The sequence below is a fragment of the Protopterus annectens genome, chromosome 10.part0 (assembly GCF_019279795.1).
Source record: "Protopterus annectens isolate FY-2018-M chromosome 10.part0, PAN1.0, whole genome shotgun sequence".
NCBI classification, from domain to species: Eukaryota; Metazoa; Chordata; order Ceratodontiformes; family Protopteridae; genus Protopterus; species Protopterus annectens.
The window spans coordinates 719,113,533-719,128,999 of NC_056744.1; the positions used below are offsets into that span (position 1 = coordinate 719,113,533).

At 42.5% G+C, this 15,467-nt stretch overlaps 1 protein-coding gene across 1 annotated transcript in view; it reads left to right on the top strand.

Moving 5' to 3' along the window:
• Positions 1-14,844, top strand: part of LOC122813294 (protein FAM71B-like) — a 421,918-nt gene extending 407,074 nt beyond the window's left edge. Inside the window, exon 6 of the mRNA XM_044085544.1 lies at positions 14,285-14,844. Within this exon, the coding sequence (XP_043941479.1) occupies positions 14,285-14,352 (68 nt within the window). The 3' untranslated portion in view covers positions 14,353-14,844. The remainder of the gene's footprint in view (positions 1-14,284) is intronic.
• The last annotated feature ends 623 nt before the right edge of the window (positions 14,845-15,467 follow it).

Consider the following 15,467-nt stretch of genomic DNA (forward strand, 5'->3'; position numbering starts at 1 on the left):
AACGTGAATATTTCAGTAGTCGGCCGACCGGCACTTGCGAAGTGCTTCTGCTTCGGGCACCGCGCGGCAAGAAAGACTAAAGAAAATGGCGTTGGCCACATGTTTTATACCCCTGACGACCTGACATCATGGAAGAGGAGACAGCAACCAATGCAGGACCCAAGACTTTGGAATTCAGGCCGACTGAGGGCAACCTGCCAGCAGATTACTGACTGCAACAGTGAAACACGAAGAACATCAGGGAACGGGGCAGAAAGTGATAAAGATCTGTAGATTATGATCTAGAGGGAAGCAGAATGTAAGAAAATGCCTCTGTTGTTGGTGGGTCTAGATGCAGAGAAAGCATTTTACAGAGTAAGCTGTGATTTTATAAGTAGGGCATTTGAAGCATTTGCATCTCCTGATACAATAAAACAGTTAATTAGAAGGCTATATGAAGGATCAGAGGCAAGAATTAAAGTGAGAGGGTTCCCCTCAAAAAGGCTGTTAAAACAGAGGAAGCAGGCAAGGGTGTCCTTTTCCCCCTTTGTTATTTGCTTTATATTTAGAGCTATTGGCAAAGAAAATAAGGGACTCGGAAATACAAGGATATAATTGGTATGATAATCAGGAAAATTTGGCTTTATTTGGAGATGATATTACTTTGTACCTGATAAATCCAGAAATGGACATCTCAGTTTCAAGTCTTTTCAAGATACAAAATTAATGAAGATAAAACAAAGACTATAGTCATAAATTATATACCCACACTCAAACTGGTTCAGCAATACCCATATTTATGGGGACACTATAAGATGAAGTATTTAGGAGTATGGATTAAAAAGGCTTCTGTAATGGCAGCTATGGATATGTGGGAAGTGACCAAACAAAAGATAATATAAAAATTGAGAAACTGGAAACTTTTATTTGTGGATATGGATAGTAGGATACAAGCAGTGAAAGTGTTTTAGTTTCTTTAGTCTTGTATACTGATCAGGCATATTTTTATCAACCTGAGGAAAAGTGGACAATAACTAACGGAATTAAATAAATTTATCTGAGTGCAAAGAGGGCAAGTGGTAAGTGGGTTAAGTTTATCCTTCCAATAGAAATATTTTAGAGCTATACCCACCTACTGGAAAGATTTAAAGTTAACACTACACCATGCATGATAACCACCTTAATATATGTGCTTTCCTTTTTCAGATGAAATCTTTAACTATTTCTTTCTCAGCTACTTGCTTCCAACCTTTGCTGTGTGTATGCGAGAAAAACATGTACCTGTGTATACATATCGTTAAACAAATCTCAGTTTTGTGATAACTCACTGTAATAATTTCACTGTATTTACACTTGTTTTTGTACATTTGTAGCTTTCCTCGCCGGGCCTCCACTGTAAATGGACCTGTATCCAGTCGGACTTTCCCGCTTAACAAATATAAAATAAATAAAATAAAAAAAATAAATAAATAAATTGAGACCATAACATCGAAAATTCAAAACACTGAAAACCCAAAACATTGAAAACTCAGTACATTGAAAGTGTGCTTCATAACATTGAAAACTACACTGCACAAGTAAACAAGATCCCCTCCACCTACACCACCACCTAACTAACAAACACACTTTCTACTACGTTTCTGCACCCCCCCCATGTGGGGGGCACTGCCCCCCACCCCAAAAATTAAATATACCAACTCCAAGATCGCACTACAATGGAAAATTAACTTCCTAACCTCAGTGTCCCCCTACATCACCCCATGTAGGGGGCTCTGCCCCCCACCCTCGTAAATTAAATATACCAACTCCAAGATTGCACTATAGTGGCAAAAGTTAATTTACTAACCTCAGTGTATGGTGAGGTTAGTAAATTAAGTTTTTTCCACTGTAGTGCAATCTTTGAGTTGGTATATTTGATTTGCGGGGGTGGGGGGCAGAACCCCCCCACATGGGGGTGCAGGGTGGCTTGCTCCCACCTGCAGAAATGTAGTAGAAAGTATGTTTGTTAGGTGGTGGTGTAGGTGGAGGGCATGTTATTTACATGTACACTGTAGTTTTCAATTGTATGAAGGATACTGGGAGCAAATATCTCTAACAGGAAAAGTAATGCAGTGGGATGAGGCCAAGAAGACATTTTGATTGTGGGCTAGAGACTGCTTTCCCTATCAGGGCTTGATCTCAGAGTACAGGCAAAGTGAAATGGTAAGGGGATTTTAAGTGAAAGATGCTATGGCAGAGTTTTTGGTTGAATCTAGAACAGAAGCAGCTGTGAAAAAAGGGATAACTACTGGGGCATATAAAATATTGCTTGATAACTATAAGAATCAATCAGAGGAGGTTAGAAAAGATTGGGAAGAGAGACTGGAAGAGAAATTTACAAGAAAACAATGGAAAGACAGCTATATGAGTCCGGAGTATGCAACAAAGTCCGGAAGGTTTACAATCATTGCTTGAAAGTGGTTGCATGGAGGATTGCATGGGTATTTTTATACCCCAAGAAGACTTCAAAGAAATTTTCCTCAGGAAAATACCAAATGTTGGAGGTTTTAAGGAAAAGAAAGATAACTGGCAACATATGTTTCGGGAGTGTAATGAGTTGACAGATTTTTAAAAATTCCCTACAGAGAACTCTGTCCAAAATATCGGGTGATTTGTCTGAGCTAGGATACAAGATATGAATTGCCTAGACATAGTAAGACCTTATTAAGTTTAATTCTGTTGGTTGCCAAAAAAGCAATACTAGCAAATGGAAATCAAAGACTACACCAACTGCATTTGAGATACTGAATATTATAAAAAAGACACAGAAGAACTGAAAGAGATCTTTAGAAAAGGGAGAGAGCAAATTACATAGAAGTAAATGGAAACTGTGTGAACAATACATGCATAATGATGTTCAGGAGGAGGAAGAAGGAGGTTTAAAGGACAGCAAGAATTCAGCAATTTTTTGTAATGCTGGACTGATGACAGTAGCAAAGAATATATATGTGATGTAGAATGTATTTAAATGGAAAAAGGTTAAACTGTTTTCTTTTCTGTTTATGTATGTTTGTGTATGTCTTAAGTGATAACTTAGTAAAGATGTTTAAAAAAACAGTAAATGGGATCCTTTTAACTGTCCACCTCCTGAGGTAGCCTAGCACCAGCTAGGAGTCTAGCTATATATATCAGTTTATCCTGCTCAGAGTACAATAGCTGGCCAGCTTCCAAAACCTCAAGGGCATCTTCTCCATGCCCAAACCATTATTCAGCTCAAGCTGAGCTAAAGTGAATGATTTGGATGCAAAGCCCTTCAGAGCTCTCCTGCCATTAAACAGCTCTCCTCTTGTGAACTTTTGAGGATTGGCAGTTGCCTTCAGATAAAAAAAAAACTTCACATTTTAATTATATGACAAAAAGTTAACTTTTTCTGAAAAATGTACTTAGTTTTAAGCTAGGTTAAAGTGTTTTAACTGACTGCTATGTGTCTTTTAGTAACTTTTAATCAGGAGTGTTACTGTTTTACTTTTGTGGGAAAAAGTTATTAAAATTTATGGAAAACTACTTTTTCCTTGGTAAAAGTTGTGCGACTTTACTTTTGGAGGCTGAGCTAAGTGTTTAAAATTGCCTTTCCCTTTTTTTTTTGTGGGAAAAGTGACATTTTTCTACTTACCTATTTTACTGACCACTGTTGTCAGGCCTGCCAGGGAATCAGGCATATTTTTTGGTTTCACAGATGGCTAACTTACCACCTCCTTGGTTCTTCCTGTGTCAGAAAGAATAAAATTAGCCTTTTCCACCACAGCAGGCTGCCATATTGCCTAATCTACAGATGGGTGACTGCTTTGACCATTTCTGGTTCCTCAGACCATTCATCTCTTTCCTTGGCTCTGTCTGGCATAGCCACTACAGCCACAGTGGACTGAGGATTAGACATGCCCTCTGAAACGGTTGGAGTGCATCTGGCAAGTTACGGACAGCCACTCTTAATGGTCCTGAGAGAAGGAGCAGGGAATATGTCTCTGCCTAGCCAGACTGTAGTGCCTATCCTTAGGGAGGTATTTCCTGGCAAAAGTGGGTCTGCTTCTTCAGAAACTCCAGCCAAAAAGAAGCAAAAACTTAAGACATATTTTTCCGCCTTTTCAATTACTTTAGGCAGCAGTGATTTATTGGGCTTAGCTTAGGTTTATTTCAGGATTTGACCCTTACAGTTCTGCTGTTTCCAGAGAGAGAAAATGGGATTCTTCATTTACTGAAGAGGTTCAAATATTTGAGCCACAAAGTAATTGTAAAGGGATAATTTCTACATGTGAGAGTGTTCAATCTCGCCGTTTGTTCTTACACATGGGTTCGGAGCCGATCCTCGGCTCCGTGTCGGCCGCTTGCAAGCTCTGCATCGAGAAGAAGCTCGAGATCACCTAATACCCACAATCCCTCTCTGCCTTTACCTCAGATCTAGTTTGCCGCTGCAGCGTTCGCATCACTGGGTCAAGCTCGAGCACCTAAGATAAGATTAAGAATTTATTCTTGTATTTTTCTTGGTACTTTTATTATAAAAAGTTGTTTAGTGATATATTGTGTGTGTGTGGTAAGTTTGAGGGATACTCGGTTCCGTTAAGTTTATTAAAACTTATTTAGAGTTTTCCTCGGGGCCTACCACCCCTTACTTGATTTGACAACCGGATTGACTAACCTTACTGGATTCGACAATTTCACCGGACTTGACTACTTTACTGGATTTGACCTTTCATTTTTTATTAGTGACATGTCTGAAAAGGCTAAATCGGGGTTTAAGCGTTGCCAATGTGGGCAAAAGAAGTCAGTAACTGACAATCATAGTTCCTGCGTCTACTGTCTTGGCCCTCTCCATCTGCAAGAAGACTGCTCTATTTGTCATTCTTTCAGTGGGAGGGTCATGACAGATAGGCGCAGGAAACTAATGGATAGAGGTTTGTTAAAACCTTCCTTTCAAGAGGCTCTGGATGCTTCTGACCAGGCATCCAAATCCTCGAAGGAATCGAAGACGTCGGAGCCCAAGTCATCGGCTCCGAGCTCTTCAGCTAAAGTTAGATCACCGGTTCCACAGACTTCGGGGCCGAGTGTTCAACTGTTGTCAGTTTCCGAGCCTCGAGTCTTGGAACTGGTGATGGAGCTCCCTCCCCAGACACTGTTGAGGTCGGCTCCGTCTTCGATTCCTTCAACCCGTTCTTCTAGGCCCCTCTCCGACACCGATGTTGACCGTGTGGTGCGGAAATTATTGGAGCATACGGCCTTATCCAAACTTATCTCGGTTTCCACCCAATTGGTGTCGAAACTTGAAGGCCTTCCATTATCTCCATCCATTCCTCCTCCGAGACCTGTCCAGTCTTTGGAGCCGGAAGAGGTTGATCTACTGATTGTGGAGCCCTCGGTGCCAGAACCGTCCTTTTCTCGGTCGGCTCCGTTCACCTCGACTCCGTCGGATCCGGTACCGGAGTCTCTGAGCCGAAGATCCATCCTTGGTTCCGGGGCCGAGAGTCGAACCGATGTTTCGGTTCCAACTCTTCCTCTCGGGGCCTCGGCTCGGATCGATTCGGCTCCGTACTCGGGGTCGGTGCCTTCGGTGCCTGTTTCGGGGATTCTTCCCATTTCTTCGGAACCGGGAGATACCTCGACTCGGGACCCGGGGGCCTTCGATCTCATGAGGAAGGTGTTGTCTACCCAGACAACCACATCAGTAGAAGCAGCCTCTCCTCCCCATAAAGGACCGTTATCTTCCTCTGCACCAACGGCCACATCCAAGCGTCGAGCACCGGTGTCTCAGCCACCCCTGGAGGGTGCCCCCTCTTCCTCGGAGGCTTCTTCGGATGCCCCCCCCGAAGAAGTTCCTAGGAAAAGATTGTGTAAGAGGAGACACTTAGATTCTCCACAAGAATCTTTGACATCCGATACTGACTTGGATGAGTCAGAAGGGTCCCCAAAGTCACCTTCAGAAGATGTCTCCTTTTCTGACATCTTGGAGATCCTAAAGCAGAGAGGTGATTGGCAGTCCCTTCCCCCTTCTGAGGATGAGTCAGTCTTGCTGAAGGCATTCGGTGCTCGCCCTTCCTTCTCCTGGGTCACTCCGCCCTTCGATGAGTTAATGGAGCTGATTGCTCGAAGGGCGTGGGAGACACCTGACACGGTGGAACCAGTCCCTAGGAAGCCTAATAAGTACATCACTGCACCCCAAGACAAGGCTTACCTCACTAAGGGAGTTCCAGTAGACGCCATGGTGGTGGCAGCGGCCACGAAAAAGGAGATGTCGGAATCTTCCTCATCTGTCCATCCGCCTAACAAAGATTCCAGGACTATGGACAGATACGGGAAGCGCATTTTTAGTTCAGCGGCCTTTTCTATGCGATCCCTGAACTATTTGACCCATTTTACACGTCTACAGAGGGATCTAATCAAAGAGCTGGGAGATACCCTCCAGGGTACTACAGATGCTGCTGTCTCAGAGAAAGTTACAGCACATCTCAATACCCTTACATCCATTGTTAACTCATCCATGAGGCTGATATCATACGCAGCCGAAGGATCGAGTAGGGCAGCAGCTTCAGCGATTGCTCTTCGCAGACAATCCTGGATGCGCTTATGTTTATTTACGGAAGCCTTCAAGTCTTCCTTTACTAACGCCCCATTTGATGGTGCCACTCTCTTTGGCCCCAAAGTAAAGGAGACCCTTACCCGGTGTGAACAGGAGGGAAAGACTCTGTCTGCTGTTGGAGTCCGTTTTTCCACCCCATCCAGACCGTACCCCAAAGGGCAACGCGGTGGAAAAATGTGGTTTCGAAAACTCCAAGGATCTTTCCCAGGCACACAGGGTGATGCCCCCTCTAGAGGCAGAGGAGGGGGCAGAGGTGGAAGACACCGCCCTGGCGGCAGAGGGGGTCCGCAAAACCAAGGTGACAGGGATACACCCCCTGGAAAACCCTTCCAGCACTCCTGAGAGGAGGCCCGACTGTCCTGCTCTGGAGGCAGTCGGGGGTCGCTTAGCTTTATACCCTCAGGCCTGGCAAAATCTCACTACAGACAACTGGGTAAAAAGCGTGGTTACCAGAGGTTACAAAATACCCTATCCACTCCCATTCCAAAGAAAAGACTCCCAGATGTGCCGCCCCATCTGCGAGACCCAGCAGCTATAGAAATTTCAAAGCTGCTAGAAAAAAGAGTCATCCAACCAGTCCCAGCGGACCAAATAGGATTCGGAACTTACTCAAGGTTCTTTTTAGTTCCAAAGAAGACAGGGGACTGGAGGCCGATTCTGGACCTAAGCAACCTCAACACCTTTGTCAAGAAAGAAAAGTTCCAAATGGTCACGCTTCAATCGATCCTTCCATTCTTACAGAAGGACGACTGGATGTGCTCAATAGATCTGAAGGACGATACTACCACATCAAAATGGCCAGAGCGTCCAGGGATCATTTGCGCTTCGGCTGGGAGCCAGTCACTATCAGTTTCGAGCCCTGCCCTTTGGTCTGACCTCAGCCCCCAGGGTTTTCAACAAATGCATGGCAGTGGTAGCGTCTCATCTGAGACGCCTAGGATTCCAAGTGTTTCCGTATCTGGTCGACTGGCTCCTTTCTGCCACCACCCGGCCAACTGATACAGGCCAGGGATTACACTCTACAACTTTGTGTTCTCCTCGGAATTTCCGTAAATTTCGAAAAATCTTTACTGCAGCCATCACAGCATATCTTATTCATAGGAGCGGAATTAGATACGCATCATTTAATTCTAAGGCTCCCTCCAGAAAGGATAGTCTCACTACAAAGCCACATTTCTCTCCTTCTGTCATCCAAAAAATCCCCAGCAAAGCTGGTTCTGAAGGTCTTGGGTCTCATGGCAGCTTCTCTCATTGTGATACCATTGGGAAGACTGCACATGAGAGTTCTACAATGGCTACTGTTTGCACAATGGTCGTTCCAACAGCTACCTCTGACATACGAAATTCTGATTACAAACACATGCAAATCACACCTAACCTGGTGGCTTCAGACTTGCAACCTTTCCAGCGGAAGACCATTTGTGCTACCCACGCCGACAGCGACGATAACCACGGACGCTTCCCTGATAGGGTGGGGGGGCATTTTCAGGGACAGACAGTCCAAGGCGAATGGACCAATTTGGAGTACAATCTGCACATCAATGTTCTGGAGTCGAGGGCAGTGTTTTTAGCGTTGCAACACTTTGCTCCCCTTCTTCCTCTAGGGACTATTGCAGTTCAGACAGACAACATGTCTGTAGTCTGGTACATAAACAAGCAAGGGGGGAACCAGGTCTTATCAGCTATGCAGAGAGGCCATGAGAATTTGGCAATGGGCGGAGTCCACGGGTCGCTTTCTGATCGCAACGCACATCCCGGGGTCATCCGTCATAGCCGACAGGCTGAGCAGAGCAATCCTGTTGCCTCACGAGTGGTCCCTCAAACAGTCAATTGCGAAGACGATTTTTCGCAAGTGGGGCCAGTCTTCCTGCGATCTTTTTGCGTCTCCAATGAACGCCAAATGCAGGAGCTACTTTGCCCTATTACCCCCTCCAGGGGAAGTCCCCAGGGACGCGCTGGTGCACGATTGGCCCCCGGGTCTCTTGTACGCTTTTCCTCCCTTTCCCCTGATTGCAAAGTTTCTGCAGAAAGCCAACAACCTTCAAAGGACAATAATCCTCATTGCCCCATTCTGGCCTCGTCAAATTTGGTTCCCCTTTCTATTGCAACACCGCATTCGGGGACCATGGATTCTGGACCCAGAGCCAGATCTACTGACTCACTCGTCAGGAGTTCCTCACCCATCTCTCGAATCACTCCATCTAGCAGCTTGGCTGCTCCCTTTCTAGCCAGGTCTGATTCTCTTACACTGGCAGTTCAGAATATATTAGCGGCTTCTCATAAAGCTTCCACTACAAAGACCTACACCAGTAAATGGAAACGTTTCGTTTTCTGGGCGAATTCTCATCATTTGGACCCTGTTATAGCTCCGTTAAACAAGATCTTGGAGTTCTTAACAGAATTGTTCCATGAAGGAGCTTCTCCTGCCACTTTAAGAGTGCAATTGGCTGCCATTTCCAACTTTCATGTGGAAGAATGTGGGGCACCTGTTATGGCTCACAGACTTTGTAAGGCCTTTTTAAAAGGATCTTTTCATATTAGACCACCAGTTAGAACTCCTACATCACCTTGGAATCTGAACCTCTTACTTTCTAAATTGATGTTGCCCCCTTTTGAGCCAGCCTCCGTTTGCCCATTGAAATTTTTATCGTGGAAGACTCTCTTTTTGGTAGCCATTACATCCGCTAGGCGAGTGTCTGAGCTTCAGGCTCTGTCTATTAAACACCCTTATTTGATTTTCCACTCTGACAGAGTATCTCTTCGCACTAATCCATCCTTTCTCCCCAAAGTTTGCTCTACCAATAACATTAATCAGTCCATTGAATTGCCCACCTTTTTCAAAAATCACACTAATAAGTTAGAGTATATGTTGCACAAATTGGATGTCCATAGACAACTTAGGTTTTATTTGGATAGAACAAAGGATCACAGGAAATCTGATCAACTGTTTGTAGCTTTTGCTGACAGCAGGAAAGGTGTAGCGGTTACTAAACGAACTCTTTCCAAATGGCTAACTGATTGTATCATATACGTTTATGAGTCTTCAAATCAAACCTTATCTGTCAAACCTAAAGGACATTCTACAAGATCAGTGTCTACATCCTTGGCTCACGCAGCTCGCCTACCATTAGACACGATCTGTGCAGCTGCTACTTGGGCTAAACCACATACATTTATCTCTCATTACAAAGTGGACAGGGTTTCTAGGGATAGGGCAACCTTTGGTTCCACTGTGCTCAAGAACGTTCTCCCGTGAGTTCCTCAGGAACATGGAGCTAGGGACGCTACCCATGTGTAAGAACAAACGGCGAGATTGAACACTCTCACATATAGAAGTTATGTCCTTACCATAATGTTCCATGTGGAGTGTTCATCTCGCCTTTGTCCTTACATTCCCACCCTCAAGAAGAACGTTCAATTTGGTGCCTGGTCTGGAGTATTCTCCTTCTGCATTTGCAGCATTTGTATGATGCACATGTGTGTATATATATATATATATATATATATATATATATATATATATGTATATAGATGATTTCTTCATTGTGTAAATTTTGGTATGAGTGTGCTCTCTCTGGCTGCTGGTTTGCTTTCAAACTAGATCTGAGGTAAAGGCAGAGAGGGATTGTGGGTATTAGGTGATCTCAAGCTTCTTCTCGATGCAGAGCTTGCAAGCGGCCGACACGGAGCCGAGGATCGGCTCCGAACCCATGTGTAAGAACAAAGGCGAGATGAACACTCCACATGGAACGTTATGGTAAGGACATAACTTCTATTTTTGTCTCGTCAGGTTTCCAATTCAGATTATGAGAAATGTGGCTTCTCCCAGTCCCTTTGAAGGATTCACCTTGTCTGAAACTATTTCCAGAATTAATCAGTTGTTTCAGTGGGAACATAATGACATTCTGCTGTCCCTGAAGTATGATCTATTGCAACTTGATCTTCCTAAACCTACTCTGGTGCCTTCTGTTCTTTCAGTAGTGCAGGATATATTTCTTGCAGACAACTTAACTGACAGAAAGTCTGCTGCATGCAAGAATGCAAATAAACTGTATAAACTTCTTCAGTCTCAAGTTTTTACATACTAATCCCAGATCAGACCCAGCAGCTATTGCTTTACTGAACATCTGGTTAATACCAATCAGTCATCTTCTGACAAGGATAGGAAAGTTTTGATTGATTTGGAGTAAAGTGCTGCAACATAACATTTTCATAAAGAAGCCCATCATCAGAAAACTGTGCGATGACTTACAGGATAGCAGTTAAAATCTCCTACAAACTTGCTGGGACATCCTTTCTTTCTTCAAATGCCAGTGGCAACAACAATACGCGCCTCCTCTGTAGAGTGGGGGGTGGGACAATATGATAGGAGAATGGTCCAAGGAGCATGGACATACTTAGAGGATAATCTGCACAGCGATATCCTGGAGAGGAGGGCAGTCCTCCTATCACTGCAGACTACCTTCCTATGGGGGTGATCACCATTCAGTATGACAGCATGTCACTAGTATGGTATATCAACAAACAGGGAGGAACCAAATCTTATCCCCCTTTGAGCTAGGCAGCGAGAGTGTAGCAGTGGGCACTAGCATCATACTATTTTCTGATAGTGCACATTCTGAGAAAAGGCAACTGCCTAGCAGACATTCTCAGTAGGTCCTTTCAAATGCTTCATGAATGGCCTCTTAATCCTGCAGCAGCACAACTCATCTTCCTCTTTTGGAGCTAGCCTTGCTGCAATCCGTTTGCCTCCACATCCAATACCAAATGTAGCTGCTACCTTGCCATGATACCTACAAAGAAACAGTCACTGAGGGATGCTGTGGTCTTTCAGTGGCCTCAGAGACTCCTCTGTGCCTTTCCTCCACTCCCTTTGAGTTTCTTTACCTCACAAACACAAGGTACAGTGTTTGATTCTTACCTTTGGGTTCGGAAATTTGGCTCAGCTTAAGATGGCCCACAAGGGCAGAGAGTTCCATAGGTTCATAGGTTAGTATTAGGCCAAGAAAAAAAATCCTACAAAAAGCATTCAAATTGCAAAGCTCCTGTGATCCTCATTGCACCATTCTGTTTTAGACAAATCAAGCTTCCCTGGCTGAAGCCTCATATCATGAAACAACCATTCTTCCGAATCCACAGCCAGACCTACTGTCCCATCTGTCCTGCAAGCCTCACCAGGATATTCAGTACTTCAAACTAACCACATGGTTTCTCCAATTCCAGTAATGGCCGCCAATCCTAACCTTCCTCAAAGAGTGGTTCAGATACTGTCAGCCTCCCAGAAGAAATCCACTTGTAAATTTTACAAATAAAAAGTGTAAATGCTTCTCCATATGGACGTCATCCAAGGACTACATCCCTTTTCTGCTCGAGTTCCATCAGTTTTGCATTTCCATTCATCATTGCTTAATGCCGGCTCCAGCCATTCTGCAATTAAATTCCAGTTGGCAGCTGGTTTGAATTTCCATATTTGTTTCCCCCTCTTCCTCAGTTGCAACCTAAAAACTGTGGAAAACCTTAAAAAGGGAGCTTTCTTCCACATCCTCCTCTCATGACCCCTACACCATCTTGGAATTCTCTCATGGCCCCTACACCATCTTGGAATTTCAGTTTTGTGCCAGGAGCCTTAACATGGCCTACATTTGAGCCAGCATCATCTTCTGAATTAAAATACCACTCATTGAAAACAGTTTTTAATAGATATCACTTCAGCAAAAAGGATCTTAATATTGCAAGCACTGTCTTCTGTGACCGTCATATAGTTTTATCGCAAGGATAAGGTTTCATTGAGAACTAACCCCATGCTCATTCCCAATGTGGCCTCAGAATTCTACCTCAACCAGCCCCTTCACTTTCCAGTTTTCCTTGCAGATTATGCCAATAGAGGACAGTATCTCCTTCATACTTTGGATGTCAGCAGACACCCATGTTTCCGTCTTCACCAAGCCAAAGCTGTCAGAAAAGATTTCCAACTCTTTATTGGCTTTGCTGCCCCCAGACTAGGACAAACAGTCTCTAAAGTACCACTGTCTATATGGCTTTCAGACTGCATCTCCTTTGCATGCTGTTCAAGAGACATTACTGTCTGAACTGAAATCTCCTAACTTTGACCAATGTCCCTCACTAAAGAAACACACCATTCACACATCCTTAGATACCTCTTCACTGAAGGAGCCTTAATCCACTCTCTTCTAAAATACCCAATTTTTTAACTTAACTCTGGTTAATGAACATTCTCCTTCATTGCATGAACTATCAGAAAAAAACATCCTTCACAGAATGTTTTCTCTTCCTACTTTTTTCTTTTAAAACATAAAGGCATTCTGTATCATAATTTCTCAGTTGCAACAAGATGTGCAGTTACCTAAGCCAATAGACTGCCCTGTTCCCAACCTTTTTCTCTGCTGCTTTTTGACATAAACTTTGAGACTCCATGATAACACAATTCTGATAATTTTCTCACATATTTTAGTTGCCCTCTATTTTAATCCTTTCCTTTCAACTCTTTTCCTATAGTATGTTTATGTACATTATTTTCTCTGTCATTTTTATCTGTTACCTGCTAGCTTATTCTTATTCTCTATTTTCTTTATTTTTTGTAGTTATTTTAGTTACAGGCAAACTACCAATGTGATCACTTCTAACTTGTGTGCTAATACCAACTAATTGCAAATATCGTATTGCTATTTGTAACTTGTAAAATTATATGATTACTTCCATTATTTTCATGAATTATGAGTTCTTCTAAATTGACTTATTGTAATTCTGCCACTGACTAATAAGAGTACTGCTTAACCTAGATTTCCCCGACCTTCAACTAGCTGAATCCACAACTGAAAGAAGAAAAAGAAAACATCTTTCAAAGATTCAGCTCATCAAAATGCCGTAAAAGAACTTTTTTTTCTGAAAGTAAGATGTCCTGCACTCTCCATGTGTGGCTTTGCCTCCCCACACTCCTTACTTATAGTAACTACACAGTCACGACTGCAAATAAAACAGAAAAGATCACATACCCATACTGAATCAATGCCAAACAGAAGCTGCACTTAATGTGATTTTATATGTGAAACACCAATCAGGGAGTTCAACTTCTGGAAGTCAAAAACAAGTGCAGCAGGATTTGGTAGTTTCTAGACTTTTTTCTGCTGTGTACTGTTGTAACTAGGTCATGGCTGAAAAGGGGTCCTTCTGGTCCAGTCCATCTATCTATCTGCTTAAAAATAAACAAACAAATAATGCTTAGGGCTCCCCAAAACATACTGTAATTTTTGGCCAGAGACTGGAAGGTAGGTCCAATCTGCTTAGTCTGCAGCCACTGTAAGCCTTACTAGAAAGAGAAGCAAAAGGAACATAAGCTTGAGTAAACTTTATCATCTTGTTCTGAGTTCTGTGACTGTTTAAGCTCAGATAACAGTCAGCTGTAGTTCACTGACTTGGAGAAGAAAGTGCAGAATTTCATGTCCACTGCCACCTAAGTTTTCATTCATTTATAGTAATACAGTGTCATTCCATTCGGTCCTTGAAACTTGAACTTTTGTACCAGTTGTCTTTGCATTACTTTTAGACTTCTTTTCTTGTGTTGCAAAAATTGGTAACTTAGAAAAACACATTAAGAAATGTATTTATCCTATAAACATTATACATGTTCTGTGTCCAGTCTTGCAGTTTTTCTAATTCACATTTTCTTTTTAATTGAAGAGAAAAAACTAAAGAAAAAGAGCAAAATTAAAAAGATGTTTAATTGCATGTCATGGAAGAAAACTTAACATTTGATAAAGAACAGCATGATATCCAGCGTAACGAATAACTGACTTGGAACACCCAAAACTTTAAGGCACCAGGAGAGCAGCAAAGTACACAATGAACTGGAATGCAGCAGAGCAATGGAAAAAAAAACAGAAGAGAGAGGCGTACAAATTAAAGAACTGCAAGGCAACTCACAACAGTACTGAAAACCTTTAACAATGCACTGCTGAAATAATTTAGTGACCAAATAAATCAAGTAAATCTTATTTTGGGGGCTTCCAGTTTTTCTGTACAAATTTATAAACATGAACCCCATAAATATTACAGATAAACTCTCTACGGTTAAAATAACTAAGCTAACACAGTACTTATGTTTTTAGTTTTCTTAAATCTTGATGGCAGCCTTTTCCAGTCGGTTGTTACCCCTGCCAGTGGCCACTGAAGCACTTGTTGTATTTTGAAAATTAATCTGCCCAGAACAAATAAAAAGAAGGGTAGAGGATGGCAGCTGAGTAGCAAAAAAAGCACAGAAAACATTTTGTATAGTCTACAATTAGGCATTACTGAACTAGTCTGTAATCAATTTAATGGACAGATTGTTCTTACGTTCCTTAGTTTTTCAGCAATTCCTTGAGTTAAAATGCATTGCAGAATTTCTGATTTTGTTTAATGATAAATGCAGAAGAGAGTCTTTATTTTCAACAGACAGGCTCATTATTCCTCCCTCTGTATGATGATTTTTTTTAGGTCTAAAGTTTATAATATAGCAATGAAAACAGTAAAAAAAAACTAATGCTGTTTCACCATACACGAAAAACTAAGGAACTTAAGAATAACTTTCCCAGAAAAGTGACTTACAGCCAAGTTCAGTTACCCTATCAGTGATGCTGCAAACTAAAGGAATTTTCGGTAGCAGACAGAAAGCAGGTAAATGCAAGTGAACCCAGAGATAGGTTGTAGTATGCTGATTTAGTCACTATTCAGCAAATCATGATCCTGTTAAACTTCTCCAGTAAACAGGCCTGAATGTACAAATGTATTTACATACATGCAAGCCAGTTCCTGCACTCCCTTAATTATAACCATTTCTTAGGTCACACAACCTCTGGGAGAGTGAAAGCATTTGTAGGTTCAA